Source organism: Molossus molossus, unplaced genomic scaffold (genome assembly GCF_014108415.1).
Source record: "Molossus molossus isolate mMolMol1 unplaced genomic scaffold, mMolMol1.p scaffold_m16_p_15, whole genome shotgun sequence".
NCBI classification, from domain to species: domain Eukaryota; kingdom Metazoa; phylum Chordata; class Mammalia; order Chiroptera; family Molossidae; genus Molossus; species Molossus molossus.
In genome coordinates this window covers 5,182,314-5,202,422 of record NW_023425350.1, presented here as the reverse complement: position 1 = coordinate 5,202,422, position 20,109 = coordinate 5,182,314, and the positions used below count along the sequence as shown (strand labels likewise).

The window sequence follows — 20,109 nt, the reverse complement described above, 5'->3', positions numbered from 1 at the left end:
ATCCCCATCTAGACTAAGCCCCCCATTATAATTCTCTTCCAGATTCCTTTGTAGTACTCACCACATGGGTAATTACTTATTTGTCTATTATTTGTGTTATACCCATCCCCCTCCTTAGATCACAAGCCTAATAAGGGAGGGCCCACAAGGTTTATTTCTCTGCTGTTTACTGCTGTTACCAGCAGTAAGTATCTTTGTAGGATGAATGCATAAAGCAGTGAAAGAAACAAGGCCTGGAGCCCTGTCCGTTTCTGCCAGGGGAGCAGGATCCAGGCTTTGTGGACCACCTGTCCAATGCACCTAATGCTGGACGATTCTCCTCTTATTTGATCCTCACAGAAACTCTAAAAGAGAAATGGAAAAAAGGTCAGAGAGACGAGTTCATTTTCCTGAGGCCACACAGCTAGAAAAGCACAGGGCTAGGCTCGGAATGGGGTTTCTGTGACCCTCCTGCAAATGCCCTCATCAGGACCACTCACTGCCTGTCCGAGGGCGTGGCCACCCTGACCGGCCTGTGCTTGGACTCGCAGTGGGCCCGCCTCCCCTGTGTTTACTCCATGGAGGCCCTGACTTCACTTAAAGGTCAAAGTGGTAAATGGAATATGACAAAGGTAACCTTAGCAATCGAAGTGCCACTCCAAAGGCCAGGAAGTTAAAGTGGTTCTCATTTCACAATAAGGCAGGCATTTATGAAAACGAAGTGTTATTCCTGTATTCTATTGACCAATCACTTTAACTACAGTGTTCTTCTTTGTAAGTTTTTAACTACTCATGATTACATACCACCTAATTACAAAAGGTGGCCTATGGATTATGCAAATGTCTCCCAAACTGGCCTTCTTCAACTTTGCTTCGTCTTACCACTGTTAAGTCCCAAGTCTCACCCCCATCATGCCCATAGGCATGAGAAGCGCCCACCACACAGGGCGACAGGATCAGAAGACAGTGCCCTTGGCCCGTATTTTCACTCATAGTGAGTCCTGGAGGATAGTTGGGGTTCATGTGATGTCACACAGACCCTAGGCCTTCCCTGATTTGGCTTCAGCTTAGCTCCTCCATTCTCTTTCTAACCTTACACGCATCTACTCTCGAATCATTACTTATTTTTCCTTTCATTTACCGCATCTGTCCCACCTGTCCTCGTTTTGCTTGGAGGACTGTTCTCTCTGTATATTTCCAAACCTTACCGAATCCTAGGGCCCAGGTCACATGCCACCTCCTTTTTCCAATCCCCTTGCTATAAGATATCTCTTGCTCCAGCATCCTTTGAGTTCTCGTAGTACATTATCTGTACATTCTTGGGGGCACTTACTCTTCTGGAATGACAATTACGTGTGCTTTTTCATGTATACATTCACTAAACAAACACTGAGTCCCTGTTCCAACACCAATCTTTGATTTCAGACTCTATGTGGGAAGAATCCATACTCAGTCCCTTTTTTTTTATCTGCCAAAGAGCCAGCACAATGCTCAAGCTGATTTAGAAGGGAAGCAGGACACAGGACATGAATGGAAGGAGCATGCCTTCCGGGGTGGGGTGTCCTGGGAGGACTGGCAGGGAGGGAAGGAGGTGGGGGTGCCACAGCATCAGCTCAGCTCAGAGGTGGGGATGGCGCAGTCTGTTCTGTGAACAACGCATCTCATAACGTGTATAGTTTGCTGGACCAAAGTGTGTGGAGGGTAAAATGGTAGGAAAGTACTCTCCATCTGGTGAATGGTAAATGATGAGAAACCATGAATTTACATATCAGATCCATTTTGGGGGGTGTTAAAAACACTGGAAGAAAGATAAAGATACTGCTCTTTTCATGTATGTGAGGCAAGTACCTTGCTAAATGTTTTGTTAAAAGCTACCAGAGATCCAGAACTCAAGGAGAGTCAGCCCTTCATTCAAGGGCCACAGGCCTAACGGAGGGCGGTTAGGAGCTGGGTGGGCGGATGGGCGGAGGAAGAATGACAGTCCACAGGAGTGGAAGCCGACTTACCTGAAGAGCAAAGAAAGAAGTCGAGTATATTCAGTCTGAGTGAAAATAAAGAGGAGAATGGAAGACAAATCTGGAACGGGAGACCGTGGAAACGTCCAGATCCTAGGCTGAGGATGCATAATCACAAAGGATCCAATGAAGGTTTTAGAGCAGAGAAATCACATAAAGCACCCTGGGGCCATTTTTCTCATACTAATGGGGAAAACGAGACTACCAGATATGACATCAAGGTCTCCCGCCAAACCGGCAGGACCAGAGTCAAAGCCGAGCTTTCCAGGATCCCAGGCAGTTCCTGGGACCACTCTTCCCAAATGGATATATATGCATTTTGGAGTGACTTACCATTTACTTCTAAGTATATTTTCAAGCTGGGACCAGCTCTTTCTCCTCTGAGAACCTTTCACGGTCTACCGGTGAATGATTTGTCTTGGACGCATCCAGTATCTTTTCATCTGGAGATCTTAAGGAGCCTTAATGACAACCAAGCTTCATTATTTCTGTTTTGTGTATGAGGAAACTGACTCACAGAGGGATACAGCAATTTTCTCATTCACGCTGGGAGTTATTACCAGTACCGTGAATGAAACTCAGGATAAAACTCTAGTTCATAAACTATTAAACCCTGTATCCTTTATAGTAGTGGAGCTTACAAAGATAATGACACCTTTGAATTGAGAGTTCATTCTGTTATTAAATCTTGGCTTATGTGGGGCAGACACATCTCAATACACCACCACCTTGAGTTGTTCTGCAGTGTGAGGCAAGATGGGAAAAGCTGTTATGTGTTTTGGTGATGCCCGGACCATTCAGAGTCCGTTGTTTTCATTCATTAACTCACTTATTCATTCCATTATCATATATCTGAGTCCCTATTACATCACTGGAAAATGGGCACAGTAATATTACCATTAACAAAAGGCTGTTTTGAGAAGTAAGATAATTTCTATAAAGCACACTGCCTAGCACATAGTAAGCCCTTATACACGATAATTATTATCATTAAGCAAGTAATTCCAAGTACTGCATACAAAGACAAAACAAAACAAAAAAAGGTCCATTTACAGCCCTATTTATGGGTGATGAGGGTAAGGTTGCATCTGAAGGGTGGGTTAATTCCTGGGGGAGACTTAGATCCCACAAATTAAAAACTGGAACAGAGCAGATGGACCATCTCAGGTAGACCAGAGAGGGAGCCCTGTTCTTTCAGGTTATAGTGCAACCTGTACGGATAGCTAGGAAGGCATTGCAGGGTCATGGATGTAAAACTGACACGAACCACTCAGAGATGGGCTGGGAATGAAGAGACAGAAAATAAACATATAATTCACACAAAAATGGCATGGAGCTTCTAAGTTTCGCAGATCAAGCCAGTTATGTAGAATCACAGCCTTATCCACAGACAGGCCAGCCTGTTTAAATGGTCTCTGTTCCCTGTGTTTCCTTCCCTGTTGCTCTTCCTTAGCACTGGACAAAGCTTTTTGTCGAATTCTCAGCTGTCCCACCTGTGCTAAGGACACATAAGGGACAGTGTGAAAAAGAAAGCCACCAACCTGGGACAGAGGCACAGAGCTGCAGCAGGAATTGCTCCGAGAGGAGCAAGCACAGGGAGACCCTCTTTCTGGGACTCGTTTGGGGTGAGATGAGTTGGATATTATTGGAAACTGCCATTTCCTATTGCAATTTCAGTCCTCTGTGTGTTCTAAACACTGGGTTTAAAATCCTTCCCGATCTAGACGTGAAACCCAGAAGGTGTAAAGAAAAATAAGGCCCTGGCCGGTTTGGCTCAGCGGTTAGAGCATCAGCCTGCAGTCTAGAGAGACCCAGGTTCGGTTCCCGCTAAGGGCACGTACCTCAGTTGCAGTTTGTCCTAGGTCCTGGTTGGGTCCTGCAGGAGGCAGCCACTCAATGTTTCCCTTTCGCGTCGATGTTTCTCTGTCTCTCTCTCTCCCTTCCTCTCTCTCCCTCTGACTCTAAATAAGTAAATAAATAAATAAGAAAAATATGGATGGGTTTGAATTCATAAAAGCTAAAAACGTTTGTGTGATCAAAGATACTGAAAACAAAACTAAATGACAGACAGACAGGAAGAAAAAAATTGCAAACTATAACACATATTTTAACATTAAATTATAACAAGGAGAAATGTTCATAATAAAAAAAGAGCTCCTGTAAATAAGAAAAAGGGAAATCCAATGAACAAAACATACACACAGATAATTTCAGAAGAAATAGAAACATAAAATGCTCATCTCCAGTAGTAATTAAGGGGATACAAATCAAAACAAGATGCCATTTTGTTTGCCCATCAAATTGGCACAAATTAAAGATTTATAATATTTAATATTGGCAAAGCTAAAGAGAAATTGGCAGTTTCTTCTACTGAGGGTGGGAATGTAAACTGGTGTAATCTTTTTAAAGATGGGTTGGCACTCTCTACAGCTGTTTAAAGTATGCCTCCCCTTTGATACAACAATTTCATGTTTAGGAGTTGATACTATTTAAATATGTCCACTGTGAAGGCAAAAATACAGGGATATCAACTGCAACAATGTTTGTGACAGTGAGAAAAGACTGATAATAACTAATATTTATTGAGGGCCAGTACTCATTTAAGCACTTTGTAACAAACACTATGAAGAAACTGAGATACACAAAGCTAGTGTTTGGTGGTGGCAGGATTCTAACCCAGACACTTTGTCTCCAGCGTCTGTTCTTAACTACTATGCTGTCTAATAGAGAGTAAATGAAAGCATGCTACATCCGTACTATGGAATATTGTACAGCAGTTAAAAAGAATCAGGTAGATCTCTGTTTACAGACATGGAGACATCTCTAAGACATACTATTAATCAAGGGAGAAAAGTCAAGTTGCAAAACTATGATATGGTATAATGCTATATATATGGGGGAAAGATACTACATGTGTGTATATACAACTACATATGTATGAGGATGAATAAAGGTCTTAAACAATAAGAGAATGTATGTGTGTGGAGATATGGGAGAGCACTTTTTCAAGGTATGTTCTATATATTGCTGGTTTGTTTGAACTTTTACAAGAATGCATTTGTGCATTAGTTTGGTAAAACAAGAATTGTCCTACTAACTAAGAATGAAATAAAATAAAAAAAAAGGTTTAACTCATTTCAAGAGATTAGTTTTTTTCCATACAGACAATGGTGAGGTCTTGGACAAAAATCTTCTCTACTGTGGCTTTTACTAGCCTATGTAAATTACCGTAGTAGAAGGTAATTTATTACCTATTAGCTGTATCTTGTTGATCACTACTTTTTTCTTTTTACATAAAATTTTCATGTACAGTATTTGGGTCCATGGCTTCCTGTTAGGCCACCAAGTTCCATAAACATATACAGGCAGTCACTGAAAACATTAGTTTGGAACCTGAGAACCACATGGTGTTCCTCTTGCTTTGCATATTATATTGGCATTAGGAAAAGGGATCTGTAATCATGGATTATTTCATTATTTTGCCCCAATGCATACGCAGGAGTATAGGCTCGCCCTATCTGCTTGGTGTGGTCTGTGGAGGTATGAATGAGACATACAGGCCCAAAGGACTTGCCTTTTAACCAGAAGTCAGGGGAAAAGCTGTATTGGATCCTGCAGGGCCTCCTCCTGCCTAAATCCAAGTGAGAGTGGTTTTAACACAAAACCAAGGATGAGGATCAGAGAACACTTACTGATTAAAATGTTACTTTTACAAGGTCAGGGCTTTAGAACTAAGTTGCCAAATGTGGGCTTATCTCTGACATGCCTGGTGAGAATGGTTCTTAAGACTCATTACTTAATGGGTATCAGATTGTGGCTTTTTTGGAGTGGCCCATGTAACTTAGTACAGTTTTTCAATTATTGAAGTTTTAACATTCTCTTAAGCATCTTTACAGAAAGAAAAAAAAAATCCCACTTAAAAACAACTGTATTCCCCTTCCGTTCTTACAGCTGCTCATTTTACGTAGTTTTAAATAGTGTGTACAAACTATTTTGGATTTGTTGTTTCATTTAACCTTATTTCCGATACATCTTTCCATGGGCTTGCCAAAATTTCATGTGCTTGACATGCACCCTGCATATGTGCCAGGATTATTTCTGTTAATGTGACAGAGCTTGTTTGGATTCTTCCCCAATGGCTGGACAATTGGGTCCATTCCCAGGTTTTGGCCATTATGAACATTCTGAATAGCCCTGCTATAAACATCTTTATACAAGTTCGCCCCCCTCCTTTCCCCCTTTGGATCATTTCCTTGGAAATGTACTTCCTTAAATGGGTTTACTGGGTCAAAGGGGTTCAATGAACAGTTTTATAGCTCTTGGCACATATTTTTCAGATTGCGCCCTGGGTGGATCTGGCCAATGGCACGGGCCAGGAATGCGGAGGAGCGGCCCCTATAACCACCCCTCTTCCGCCCCCCAAAAGTCGAGAAGCTTGCGAAGGCCTGCAGATGGAAAGCATTTTTCTATTGCCCTCTTTCTGGTCTTGTGATGAGGGTTTCAGCCCAGGCTCGGAGAGGACTGTCAGGCAGGCGCAGAAACGTTTCCGTGCTTCCAGGACTTGTGCCCTGGGGCCAGAAGGAACCCTGCCAGGCCCTCCTGCCCCAGGACCAGGATTCCGACGCCGGTCCTCTTCCAGTGCCCGACTCCCCCTGCACACTGGCCCGGCCTCCCCAGCGAGGTCCTCGTGGCCCAGGCAGGCCCCTTGCAGCCAGAGCTCTGCAGGCAAGGGCAGCCTGGCAGTCGCTATTCTCTTGGCGCGGGTGATGCAAGACCCGCATAGCTGCGCGCTGAGTCAGCCGGGCCGGGCGAGGGTGAGGGGCGCGGACCCGTCCAGCCCCCCGACACCAGCCCCCCGCCCGCCGGGGCGCAGCGGCCTCGGGCCGGGCCGCGGGGGGTGGGCAGGCCGCCTCCGAGTCGGCGGGCCGTCCGCCGGGCCGGGTCTGGAGGTCCGAGCCCCGGGCGCGCTCTCCCTGCCCCCTCGAGGAGCTCGGCGGGTCGGCTCAGGCGGTGGCCGCTCGCCGGGCGGTTTACCCTCTGAAAACGCAGAGGGGAGGAGGCCGCGGGGAAGGAGGGAGCCTCACAATGGAGAAAGGCTCAGCGGAGCAGATCCGAGGAAACGGAAAAAAGGAGGAAAAGGGCTGAGGGGCGGCAGAGGCCGGAGGGCGGGGGCCGAGGCGAGGCGCGCGGGGGCGCGCGCGGGGCGGGGCGGGGCGAGCGGGCGCGCGCGGGGCGGGGCGGGGCGAGCGGGCGCGCGCGGGGCGGGGCGGGGCGAGCGGGCGCGCGCGCCGGCGGCCGCGAGCCGAGAGGCTTGTGGGTAGCGGCTGCGCGCGGCCGGAGACGGGCGCCGCGCGGGAGTGTGTGAGGGCTGCGGGCTTGTGGGACGAGTCGGCCGGCAGCGATCATGGGGACGGGCTGGCGGCGGCCGTAGCTGTCTAAGCCTGGGCTTCAGCCTCCCGGAGCCCCAGAGGGCGGCGCGTTGCGGGCCCGGCGGCGGCGCTTGCCCGTTCCCGCTCTCGGAGTCCTGGGGGAGCGAGCCGCGGCGGACGAGCGGACCGGCGGCGCGAATCTGACTGAGGGGCGGGGACGCCGCCGTCTGCTCCTCGCCGCTCGGGCCGGGCGGGCCGGCCCCCTGGACAGCCCCAGGCCCGGGACCGGCGCTGAGACCCGCAGCCGGAGCTAGAGGCGGCGGTGGGCCCGGGCGGAGCCCCGCCCGGAGCCGGCGGTTCGGGGGCGGCGCTAGGCCCCGAGGCGGCCGGGCCGGAGCGCGGGCAGCGGGAGTGCGGGCCCGGCGGCGGCGGCGGCATGAGCCGGCCCCCGCCGACGGGGAAAATGCCCGGCGCCCCCGAGGACGTGCCGGGGGACGGGGCGGGCGCGAGCCGCCAGAGGAAGCTGGAGGCGCTGATCCGAGACCCTCGTTCGCCCATCAACGTGGAGAGCTTGCTGGTAGGTGGCCGGGGCCCGGGCGCCCTCCCGGCGCTAGCTCAGCCCTCCAGCCTCCCCTCTGCCCACCCCTCTGCGCCCACCCACCCGTGGGCGAGGTCTCGCCCCACCTCGCCCCGCTTCCGGCAGCCGGGGCCCGGGGTCGACGACCGAACGCGCCCGCGGCTGAGTTCCAGGAGCGGAGCCCACCCAGGATTCTTCCCGGGACCCCTGGCGCTGGTGTCAGACCGCCTGCCTCTTTCTCGGGGCGCGGGGAGGAAACCCCTCTTCGCCTTCCCGCCCACCCTCTCGGTTTGGGGAGCTGGGCCGAGGCTTTGCTGCTCCCTCCCTGCCCCCGACTCGCCCCTTTGGAAGTGTCATGCTGCGCGGGGACTTGGGTCCCGTCAGGGGGGAACCTGCTGCTGTCCCTGGTGGGAGTCCCTGCCCACCGGGGGTGCGTGACAAAGGGCCGCCCTCACCCTCTCCCTCTCCACGAAGTCTGAAATACTGAAACACGCAGCTCGAGTTTGCCTGTTTTCGGTTGTCTTTGAACACTCATGGTTGCAATTTAGTGCTTTTTAGTGTCTGTAAATTAAATGCCCGGAGCGTGTTGCAGCAGAGCTCAAGAATCAGTCTGGATTGTCGAGTGGAGGGAGTCCTGGGCATTGCACCTCTTTCCTAGACCGTCCTTAAAAACCAAATCAGCGGTAGCCAGGTGAAGTCTGCTACCTGGCTCTCGATTAAGAAAGGACCCACGTTTTACAAATTAGAGGTGCGCTGTGGGATGCTTGCATGTGTCTGATTTTTGTTAGGACAGACGATTGTATTTCACAGACAGTTTGATCAGCGTGCAGGAGGGATGCATTTATGGGAAAAGGGGGTGTGGATGTTTGCCCTGGGGAGGAGAAGACATCGAAGAAGATGCTCTGCAGATTAAATGAACTCTGGACTAGAATCCCGGTGGATGATCCTTGGATTTTTTTAGATATTCTCTACCCGAACTCATGTTCAGTTCTCCTCCTGCTGGGAGAAACCTAGTGACTGTGTGATGAGAAAAACTGTCTCCTCCCTTTCCAGTGACTGACTTTTTTTCAGAAGCAGTTGCTTATCCTTTGAGGTTTCTGGAATCATTTGCAGGGTGACTCAGTGCTGTTTGGCCAAAGTGCAGGAACAACCAAAGGGTGCACATTCATCGTGCAGAATGGAGTGGTGTACTGTGTTCTGTCAGATGTGTTTGATGCCTTCTTTCACTGATTTTCACGAATGTGTTGTTGGTGTGTTTTCATGGGACAAGGACACCCTGGACAGTCTGTAGACATCTTCAGTTGGGGGTAGGATTGGTTACGTGAAGGGCATAGCTTTTCCTGGGCCAGAGCAGAGACTCTGGGCTTCACTCCCGGCATTTCCACTGTGGTATTTTGCTAGCAAAACTTTGACCTAAGGCCAGAAAGTTCAGTTAAAAATAGTACAGCAGATCTCAAGTATTCACCAGGTTCAATCCCAGATTGAAATTTTTTATGCTTTCATCTCTTGGGCCTTTCATGATGTTAATCATAATTATTAGGGTTATTCTGAGCTTGAACCTAAACCATTTGTACATGTAATATACATTCTATTAAAGTGTTTTCTAAATTGTTAAAATGAAGGCTTTTTAAAGAAATGAAACATTACACATGCTCAGTAAACAATTCGGTCCATTCATTTGTTGACCAATAATCAATATATACAGCCAACACACTTTATACTTTTGTTAAGGTGACATACTACTGGTATGAGAATTGACATCAACTTTGTCATTGCTGTTTTTCGTTGTTTAAATACAGGGTGGGGCAAAAGCAGGTTTAGAGTTGTATGAAAAATATCGCAATAATTAATAAGGTATAATATAAGAATAAACTTATGTACTCAACTGTAAACTTACTTTTGACCCAGCCTGCATATAGTCTCTTTACGTAGAGATAGCCACTATTTAAGTTATCATTTTGGTATAAATATATATCTGAAAAAATTAAAATATAAAAGAAGTAAAGTTACTCTGCACATATGCTTTGTCTTTTTTTAATACTTAATGAATAGTAGAAACTTTTATGTAGTCAAATTTATCAGTCTTTTCATTGTAGAGTGATTTCTGGCTTAGATTTCATGCTTAGGACATTCTCCATGACCAAGATTATGATGTCATATACCTTAATTTTCTTTTAGTGCTATAATGGTTTTACTTATTTATAAATAAATGTGTTTTATTGATTTTAGAGAGAGGGAGAAAGAGAAACATCAATTGGCTGCTTCCTGCACGCCCTCTACTGGGGACTGAGCCGGAAACCCAGGCATGTGCCCTCAGCAGGAATCAAACCTGCCAACTCCTGGTGCATGGGACTACACTCCAACCAACTGAGCCACACCAGCCAGGGCTGGTTTTATTTTTTAATGTTATTTTTATTCCACTTGGAATTCTGGTGGAAAGTATGAAATAGGTGTACAAAAATTTTATCAGAAAATTTGACTAAGTATTAGAGTTCCCAAAACATTAGTTGAGAGCCTCTGTTTATAGCTCTGTGTTCTTGTCATAAAGCTTTATATTTGGAGAGTGGTGCTTGGGGAGAGAGAGGGAGAGCAATGACTATGGGTTTGGTCTCCTTTTGGGCCTCTTGAATTTCTTCATGGAAATAGTACTCTACAACTATACTTAAAATCCTATTCTGTGCTGACATTAAAAAATATAGATGAGCCCAGCTGGTGTGGCTCACTGGTTGAGCGTCGAACCATGCACCAAGAGGTCACCGATTGGAATTTTGGTCAGGGCACATGCTCAGGTTGTGGGCCCAGTCCCCAGTGAGGGGCATGCAAGAGGTGGCCAGTCAGTGTTCTCTCTCATAGATGTTTCTCTCTCTCTCTCCCTCTCCCTTCCTCTCTCTCTGAAATTGATAATGATATAGCGCGCGCTCAGTTGTCTGAGTCAGTTATACACCCCTGTATTACAATTAAAATTAAAATTACTGTACGTATGGCCCCGGCCGGTTTGGCTCAGCGATTAGAGCATTGGCCTGAGGTCCAGAGAGACCCGGGTTTGGTTTCCGCCAAGGGCGCGTACCTCAGTTGCAGTTTGTCCCCAGCCCTGGTTGGTCGTGTGGGTGGCAGCCTCTCGATGTGTCCCTTTCATGTCGATGTTTCTCTCTCTCTCTCTTCCTCTCTCTCCCTCCCACTCTATCTGAACAAAAAATGGAAAAATGTCCTCAGGTGAGGATAAAAAAAATAATAATAAAAAAATAAATAAAATTACTGTATGTGTGGACTGTAGGCCTGTGTATTCGAGCACTCCAGGAATCCTTTAACGCCAGGTGCAACCGCTAGAGTCTGGAATGGATTAACTGTGATAAACAAGGGATGAGTGTACTAAGATTTGATTTTGGTTCATCATTGATAATCTTTTAGGGAATGTTTCTAAGTCCAAGAATGATTATATTGTTTGTTGATTCATTTTGGTAAGACATGGGTTGTTTGTTCAGATATCAAAAGGCTTTACATTTTTGTTGTTGTTGCTGCTATAGGTAATTGATCACTTAGTATCCAATGTCTAATTTTCTTTATTTTTTAAAAGAGATTATAAACTTATAATTAATTTCTAACAATTCATTATTGGGGTTATTTTTTATGCCATACAAATTAATAGCAGAGCCTCCTCCAGCAATGCTGAAAACAGAAAGCAGGGTTGGCTATATCTTAATTACATAGTTAGGAATGTTTAATATATTAAGTGTTGTCTTGTTATATACATACTTGTTGGTTTTTTAGTTTATTTAATGGCCTGAATACAGGCTCTTTTAGGAGATGGATCTTTTTTGTCTTCCTATTATTGTGTCCTGTACATATTTGTTGCATGAATTAATAATTCTTTTTTAAGTAACAAGAGTTACCTGTAGAAATATATCCCTGCTTGAAGAGATATTAAAATACTTCTCAGATAAACATTTTGGTTTATGTTCACTTATTTCTTATCTATCTAAGGGAAGGCAGATAAGTAAACATCTGTACATGCAGAGAGGATAGGTTTGGGTGATAGAATTAATTGGAGGTCAAGCAGGAAAAATTCATTGTGATTTGGATATTTTCTGGATTGTGCTGAAACAGTTTGTCTTGGAAAGGATTTAAGCTAATTTTATTTAGTGTTTTAGGTGAAGTAAAGATACTTTGTGTGGTAGGCTGAACAGCCTTTATCATTTATTATGTGTCTTCTGTTCCCCTTACCCCTTAACTTTTCTTCTGGTGAAACATATCCAGTTCCTTCTTATATACCTAGGTGATGTCTGTGTTGAAACTACACTTCATGAATAAGGGCAGATGAAATGCTGTTGGTGTGTTCACAGGGTGAAATTATTTAAAATGGCATATTGGCTGTAATAATAATGCAATATTTGTTAACAAAAGTAAAACCAAAACTAAAGGACATGAGAGATTTTGATCAGAAATCAAAAGTGTTATTCACGTCACAATGAATGACTTTTGAAAATTTATCAGATATTATCAAGCATTCTGACTACTAGCAGTATTTTTTATTTTTTTTTTGGTTTTAATCCTCACCCAAGGATATGTTTTTATTGATTTGAGAGAGAGAGAGACAGAAAGAAAGAGAGAAATATCAGTGTGAGAGAGGAACATTGATTGGTTACTTCGGGTACACACTCCAACTGAGGATGGAACCTGCAACCTGGGTATGTGCCCTGACTGGGAATTGAACCTGCAACCTTTCAGTTTGTGGTACAATGCTCCAACCAACTGAGCCACGGTTGCCAGGGCATTTGCAATTTAATTTAGCTTTAAAGGATTGGGCAAAAGTAGGTTTTTATGGGACATAAAAGTGAAGGAAATTTTAGGAGATAATTCCTTTAAAATTTAAGATACCTAAATATATTAAAGAAGAATTAAAAACTTTTTTGGTTGTCGTGATAAATTTTCTAAAAGGAAAGTGTATTACACAGTTGTCATGAAATTTGAGGCCTACAGAATTTAGTGAAATGTGTTTTTGTATGTGAAACCCTGCAGAAATATTTAAAGTATTAGATGTCTAAATATTAATATGATTTTGAAAAATGTTTCACCACTTTGGAATATTATTATTATAGAGTTATATTTGTTGCACTTTGGACTTTTATATATTGGAATATATGTGGCCATATTTTATTGTTACATAGTGAATTAAATTCAAGTTGAAGTTGAATGGTTAAAAATGGTGTATGGCCCGGCCAGTGTGGCTCACTGGTTGAGTGTTGACCCATGCGCCAAGAGATCGCCGGTTCGATTCCTGGTCAGGGCACATGCCCAGGTTGTGGGCCCCATCCCCAGTGGGGAGCATGCAGGAGGCGGGCAATCGATGTTTCTCTCTTTCCCTCTACTTCCTCTCTCTCTAAAATCAATAAAGAAAAAACAAGATTAAAAAAATAATGTTATGGTTGACTAGTTTGCCTCTTGTTGAAAGAATCAAGATTTAAAAAATTTTTCTTTGTGAACCATTAGATTCATCAGTGCTAACAGGTCATACAATCTGTATCTATGGGAATTAGTAAAGATTAGAGGAAAAGATATAATAATTAGGCTTTCTTTTCAAGGAAATAAGATACCAAGTCAGAAACTAGGAAAGGAGATAATGCAAAGTATAAAGTTGGTGTTAATAACAATATTGCATCTATTCTAAATTTAGAAACATTTGTTGGAATATTCAGAGTTGCTCTCAAATATCTAAAACAGGAACTTTGAAATTTTTAATTTTGGCTTCTTAATGATTATTTTTCTTAAAATAGAATCACTGAAATTAATGTACAAGTGAAATAATGATGAACTTTTCTCTGAACTGTATTGCATTCAACGAGAAACAATTTTTTTGTCTTACATTTAAAAAAGGTAATCTCAAAGAAGCTTTAATTTAATAAATGCATTGAAAAAAATTACCTACTGGATTGAAATAAAAAGAATACTGTGTGTGTGTGTGTTTGTCTGTCTGTCTGCCTGTGTATGGGAGTTAAAATAACTTTATATCAGTATGGTTTACATCCTGGCTCTTTTTAAGTTAATATTTTTTTGATCTAAATCTGCTAAATTGAGTAGCTTAGGCATTGATTTCCAAATCGTAATATACATAGGTCTCAGCTGGAGCTCTTTAGAAATATTAGCCCTGGCCAGTTTGGCTCAGCGGTTGGAGCATTGGCCTGCAGACCAGAGAGTCCCGGGTTCGGTTTCCGCTAGGAGCACGCACCAAAAAAAAAAAAAAAAAAATCAATATAGAAATATTAAAGACTGGCTTTCACCCCCAGACATTCTAATATAATTGTTATGTAGTACAACCTGGGGATCAGGAGTTTTAAAAGTCCCACAGGTGATTCTCAAGTGTATGAAAGTGTGGGACCACTGAGCTGAGGGGTGCAATACTGTAATTCAAAGATTGGCAGAGGTGCCATTGGGTCCCAAATGTATCTGAGAAAAGGAGAACACCTACTTTTTTTTCTTCTTCTTTTTTTTTTTTTTTTTTTGGTGCACTGAGGTTTGGATGAAGCCAGAAAGTCACAATTATCTGATGGAAGCCAGAATCACACCTAGGATGCTTGGTGGAAATTGTGTCAGATCTTCTGATTTAGATGGTCTGTGGGGGCCAGGAATTTGCATTTAAACAAGCATCTCAGATTATTCTGATGCAGTAATCTACAGGTCATAGTTTGAGAAACACTGTAGGTGTTGTTTCTTTCTTGTACTGACTGACTGAGAAAACCAAAAACAAATACTGGTTGAGAGATCTCTTTGGCACACAGAATTGTGTGTGTTGAAAAGGCTGGCATATGGAGAGATGCAAGATTTTCTGATCTGTCAAGGGTCATTACATTTTATATCTTTTTATAGAGCTCCATAGGAATCAGACCAAGGCTCTTATTTTAGAAGGAAATTTAATTTGCCAAGCTTTTATGAAGAGAGACTCTTCTATTGAAAAGTTTTTTCAATAAAAATGAAAATTTTTTATTGTGGTTAAAATATAATGTGAAATTTTAATATAGAAATGTTATTACATCTTATCCTTCTGTGAGAAATGCAGTCTCTAGAGACTTACTGGCCTGGATATCTATAATTTTGATGTTCCACATTTAATAAATGCTGACAGAAAAATAGTGACAGTTTGTTTAATCATTGACAGTTGACTTAATTTAGAAATGTATTGTCCTTCAGAGCATAGCACCTAAAGCAGGATGGTGTATGTGTATCTGTGATTGTGCCTGTATTTAGAAAAATAATAAAATAATTCAAAAATGATTTTGTGGTTTGTTTGTTTGTTTATTGTTTATCCTCACCCTAGAACATTTTTCCATTTTTTGTTCAGATAGAGTAGGGGGGGCAGGGAGGGGGAGAGGGAGAGGGAGATGGAGAGGGAGAGGGAGAGGGGGGGAGAGAGAGAGAGAGAGAGAGAGGGAGAGGGAGAGAGACATCGACGTGAAAGGGACACATCAAGTGGCTGCCACCCGCACAACCCAACCAGGGCCGGGGACAAACTGCATCCGAGGTATGCGCCCTTAGTGGAAACCGAACCCGTGTCTCTCTGGACCGTAGGCCGACATTCTAATCACTGAGCAAAACTGGCCAGGGCTTGTGGTCTCTCTAAAAGCAAACAAACATGTAAAATATTCAAAACCGTTATATTAAACTATTTTAAAATTTTATATTTAAAGCAACCTTTAAGTTGTTGGTTACATTACATGATCTTATTAACATGTTACTGTTTAGATTTTTTAGCATGCACATTCTTTGCAATTATTTTTTCACATCATTTAAAATTAAGAGATGACCAAACAACTTATAGGCAGTAGATGAGGTATCCATATTTTTCATCCTCTAAAGTATTTGTATATCAGATTTCCTGCTGTTTGGCCATTTAATTTTGGTGGTTAAGGGTATGTACATATTTCAGAAATTTGAAAGTTAAAATTTACATTTATTGATTTTTGTGATATAGTTATAAGAGTTGTAATTTTTGATTTTTTTAGTCTTTGAAATTATTTACCAACTCACTTTTTGTAGATTTTATCTTGTGGCTAATAAAATTGCACATACTCGTGGCCAAGGCACAGTTAATATGTATGATGCATAGTAAGAGTATCATTAACCCTATAAAGATTTGTGACAGTTAATCTTTTTAAATGTATCCATCCTTTCCAAATTATTGCTGAACAGAAAGGTAACTAAAATGTGAAACATTTGAAACTGGGTGGCCCTTCTTTCAATGACTGAGTAAATTTCTGCAGTTATCTTTAGAAGTCTGTTACATGTTCTAACATTTTAATAAAAGTACTTTTCTAATTTAGAAACATTTTACAATCTGGTGATTAGAATTCCTATTCCATAATACGTCAGTGTATAAGATGGGCCAGCATTTTTAAATATTTGACAAAATGCAGTTTAATTTCATACTTAATGATTTGTTACAGCATGTCCATGCTACAAAATTCTAAGGCATTATTTCTGACAGTAGCTTAAATGGAATATATAATTAATGATTGTAATATTTAAAATTCAAGTATATGTTTTATTGTTATATTTAGGCTAAAGAAGAATTTAGTCACAAAAGAATGAGAAAACTCACTGAGAATTTTGCTGGTCATTCTAAAACACAATTTCTTCTACAACATATATTTTTGTGAATAGGGGAAAGTTGTAGTATTACAAATTGAAGGCATTACTGAAAACAGATTTCTTTTCCATATTTGAGACATTTCCATAATAGAAGAATAACGGATGATACAAAGAAAACTAAATTTAGAACTAATAAAAGGAAACTCTTGTACAAAGTTGGCTTATGAAATTTCCTTTAGAGGAAAGTCATAACATAAAACACTGAATAAATTTTTTAAAAGTTAATTACTGATTTGGGGGGTGGGGAATTGGGAAGAGGGGATTGTTACAAGTTTTAACATAGGGAAGTTTTGTCTTCTAAGATGATGTGGAAAATGTAATTCTCTGGTATAGTGTTTTACTGTGCTGCTTTTCTTCACTTAAACAAAATTTGTTCAAAACAAAACAACTTTTGTTCAAATTACAACATATCTATTAAAGTTTAAAAATCCAAACAATGGCTCGGTTACTTCATATCAGTTTTATACATAAAATTCTATTAAAATAAGTCAGAATGGATCCTGTTTAACCTGTATTAATTAATATGAAAGTACAAGTTAATTATTTTTCTTAAGATTTGGGGGGGAGCAGGTCTAGGGTAGTAAAAATGAATAAAAATGAAGGAAAATGGCTAGATTATTTTCAGTGTATTTTAAAAAGAGAAGCAGAGTAGTATAATGGAAAGAACACTGGTTTTAGAGTCAGAAGAGCTAAAACTGGTATTAATTAATTAGATGTATTAATTATCTTGAGTGCAAGTGATACAAGAGTATGTGTGTCTGCCTCAAGATGTGGACTTAAATTCAGTGAGAAATTAACTATATGTGCTAGTGTTCTGTAAACTGCACTGAACTAGAACTTTTTTACAGACTGTTGAAGAACTACTTGTAAAGTGGCATGCATTGTATATGCCTATAAATGTCTTCAAACCTGTCCCCCTCACCCCCCTGGAAGAAGTAGCATAGCACTTGGCACATACTAGGCTCTCTAAAGTATAAAATCAGTGAATGAAAATCAGTTGACATTTTTATTTTTTAATTCACTGAGGATAATTAGTTGTATTGGGTGAATATTTGCTTATATTCATTTTTTTGGATTATTCTATTACATTCTAAACATCACTTTTTCCAAGCTAAAGATTATTCTTTTTGAGTTGTTATGATTTTGAATGATCAAAACAGAGTCTGGTGTTCTTATGTAATATAAAATTTCAGCAATCCTGATATATAACTATAAGGAAAAGTCACGATAGAATTTTTAAACCTTTGCATTATTCACTTGCAAAATTGTTAATCATGCTTCATATAAGGTTTGAGTTGGGGGCAGGGAATTGGGAAGAGTTCATTTTGGTTATCTATGGCTGAATTAAGCAACTTTTTCCCTACATTTTTAAAGAAAGGTAAGTTTCAAAACAACTATGAAGAATAGTTTGGAAGATGCAGACTGCATGTGTTATGATTTCTTACCTCTGATACAGATTTTGGTCCTTAGGTATACCAGAGTGATTATAATTTTATCATGTAGAAAAATATATACAAATAGCAGAATAGTATATCATATGATCATTCTGCATTGATGGCCATTGTAGTAATCAGTAACTTTAGTTTTCTTGGATTGTGTAATTTCAAAGCTGACTTTAGAGCTTTGGGTTTGGTATCAGAGCTGGGTCTTACTTAAGTCTATTGCCAACCATTTAACAACCTTATAGAATTAGAATTTGTATTTCTATAGGCTAGGAAAAACTGGGTTACTATCCATGTATAATTAAAATGAATATAGAGAGAAGACTATTGGTAGCCACTGTTAGGATGATACATTATACACTTTCCCTGTTGTGGCATTTATGAATTAGGAAGTGAATTTTATCTACTATTTTAAAAAAACATTTCAGTGCTTATTTTTAGAATAGAGACTTCAGCATGGACTGCTTTCTCTCTTGTGGTTTGTCTGTATTTAGGTGCCTATCTCTCTGCCTTCTCCATTAGAAGTAAAGGAAGGGGTGGGGTTTCGGAAGGTCCTTGGGATCAAGAGAGAATAGCAGGGCAAAGTCATGGTGAGGTTTATGGCTCTCTTATGATGGGCTTTGGGGTCTAGAGTCTCCTCCGAGATGTGAAAAGAGTAAGCAGGGCCAGGGATAAAGGCAAACATCCTTTTGCTGATAACTGAATATACCATGTATTTTTAAACTCTTTGCTTTTGTCTCTATGTGGAATGATCCCTCTCCTCTGCTTTGTTAGCTTAGAAAATACAAACTTCATGTTTTAAGTTATGAAAGTAATGCATGCCTATTTAAAAAATTAAAAATTACAGAAGTGTATATAGAACATGTAAGTTCTCTTCTTAATCTTCTCTATGTCAGTCTTCAGATACAACCCCTTTTTAACACATTAGTGTATCACTTTCCCTTTTTCTGCGCATATAACAACATAATGGTATATCCATTTTCATTGCATATAAAAACACACTAATACTTGTAGGATTTTTTTTGTTGTTAATCCTCATGCGAGGATATTTTTTCCATTTTTTTTAGAGAGTGGAAAGGAGGGAGGGTGAGGGGGGAGAGAGAAACATCAGTGTGAGAGACACACATCAATTGCTTGCCTCCTACACAAGCCCCAACGGGGACCAGGATTGAACCTGCAACCCAGGTATGTGCCCTTGATCATGCGTGGAACCCATGACCCTTTGGGCTGAAGGCTGATGCTCTAACCACTGAGCAACAAACCAGGGTGGATTTGTTTTTGTTTTATCAGAATACAAATATACCATATCCTGTTTTTGCTATTTAAATTTATTTTGGATGTTGTCCATTCAGAACTTAAAATTCATCTAGTTGTTTTTTGTTTTGTTTTTAATCCTCCATTGAGGACATTTTTGCATTTATCTTCAGATAGAGTGGGAGGGAGAGGGGGAGGAAGAGAGAGAGAGAGAAACATCGATGTGAGAGAGACACATCAAGTGGTTGCCACCCACATGACCCGAACCGGGGCTGGGGCCGGGCCTGGGCCCAGGGACAAACTGCAGCAGAAACACGTGCCCCCAGCGGGAACTGAACCTGGGACTTTCTGGTCTGCAGGCTGATGTTCTAACTGCTGAGCCAAACCAGCCAGGACCACCTAGTTGTTTTTAAGGGCTGTGCAGTGTTCCTTTATCTGGATTTGCCAAATTTTATTTTATTATAACAATATTGTTAGGCATTTAGGTTGTTTTCTTCTGTTACAAATATTGTTGCAGCGAACATCACTGTCAATATTTTTGTGCATCTATGTGAATATTTTTGTAGATTTTTAGAAATGGAATTGTTAAAGTGTGCAAATTAAAAATTCCTTAATAATCTCAATTTGTCTTTTTAAAAGACTGTAGCAAATTGAACTCTCCCAATAGTGATGAAATAAGCATACTCTCATACCTTTGCTAGCTGAGTATCATCAGCTTTTTATATTATTTGCCAAACTGATGGAAAAAAACACTATATCCCTTTGTTTTTATATGTATTTTAATACTTGATTACTAATGAGATTGAGCACCTGTTACTAATCATTCTCAAGTT

At 41.7% G+C, this 20,109-nt stretch overlaps 1 protein-coding gene across 2 annotated transcripts in view; it reads left to right on the top strand.

Annotated features, from left to right (window-relative positions):
* The first annotated feature begins 7,799 nt into the window (after nucleotides 1-7,799).
* ROCK2 (Rho associated coiled-coil containing protein kinase 2) overlaps nucleotides 7,800-20,109 on the top strand; it is a 98,419-nt gene continuing 86,109 nt past the window's right edge. For both annotated transcript variants that reach the window (XM_036262464.1, XM_036262463.1), the window contains exon 1: nucleotides 7,800-7,940. In XM_036262464.1, the coding sequence (XP_036118357.1) occupies nucleotides 7,800-7,940 (141 nt within the window). The remainder of the gene's footprint in view (nucleotides 7,941-20,109) is intronic.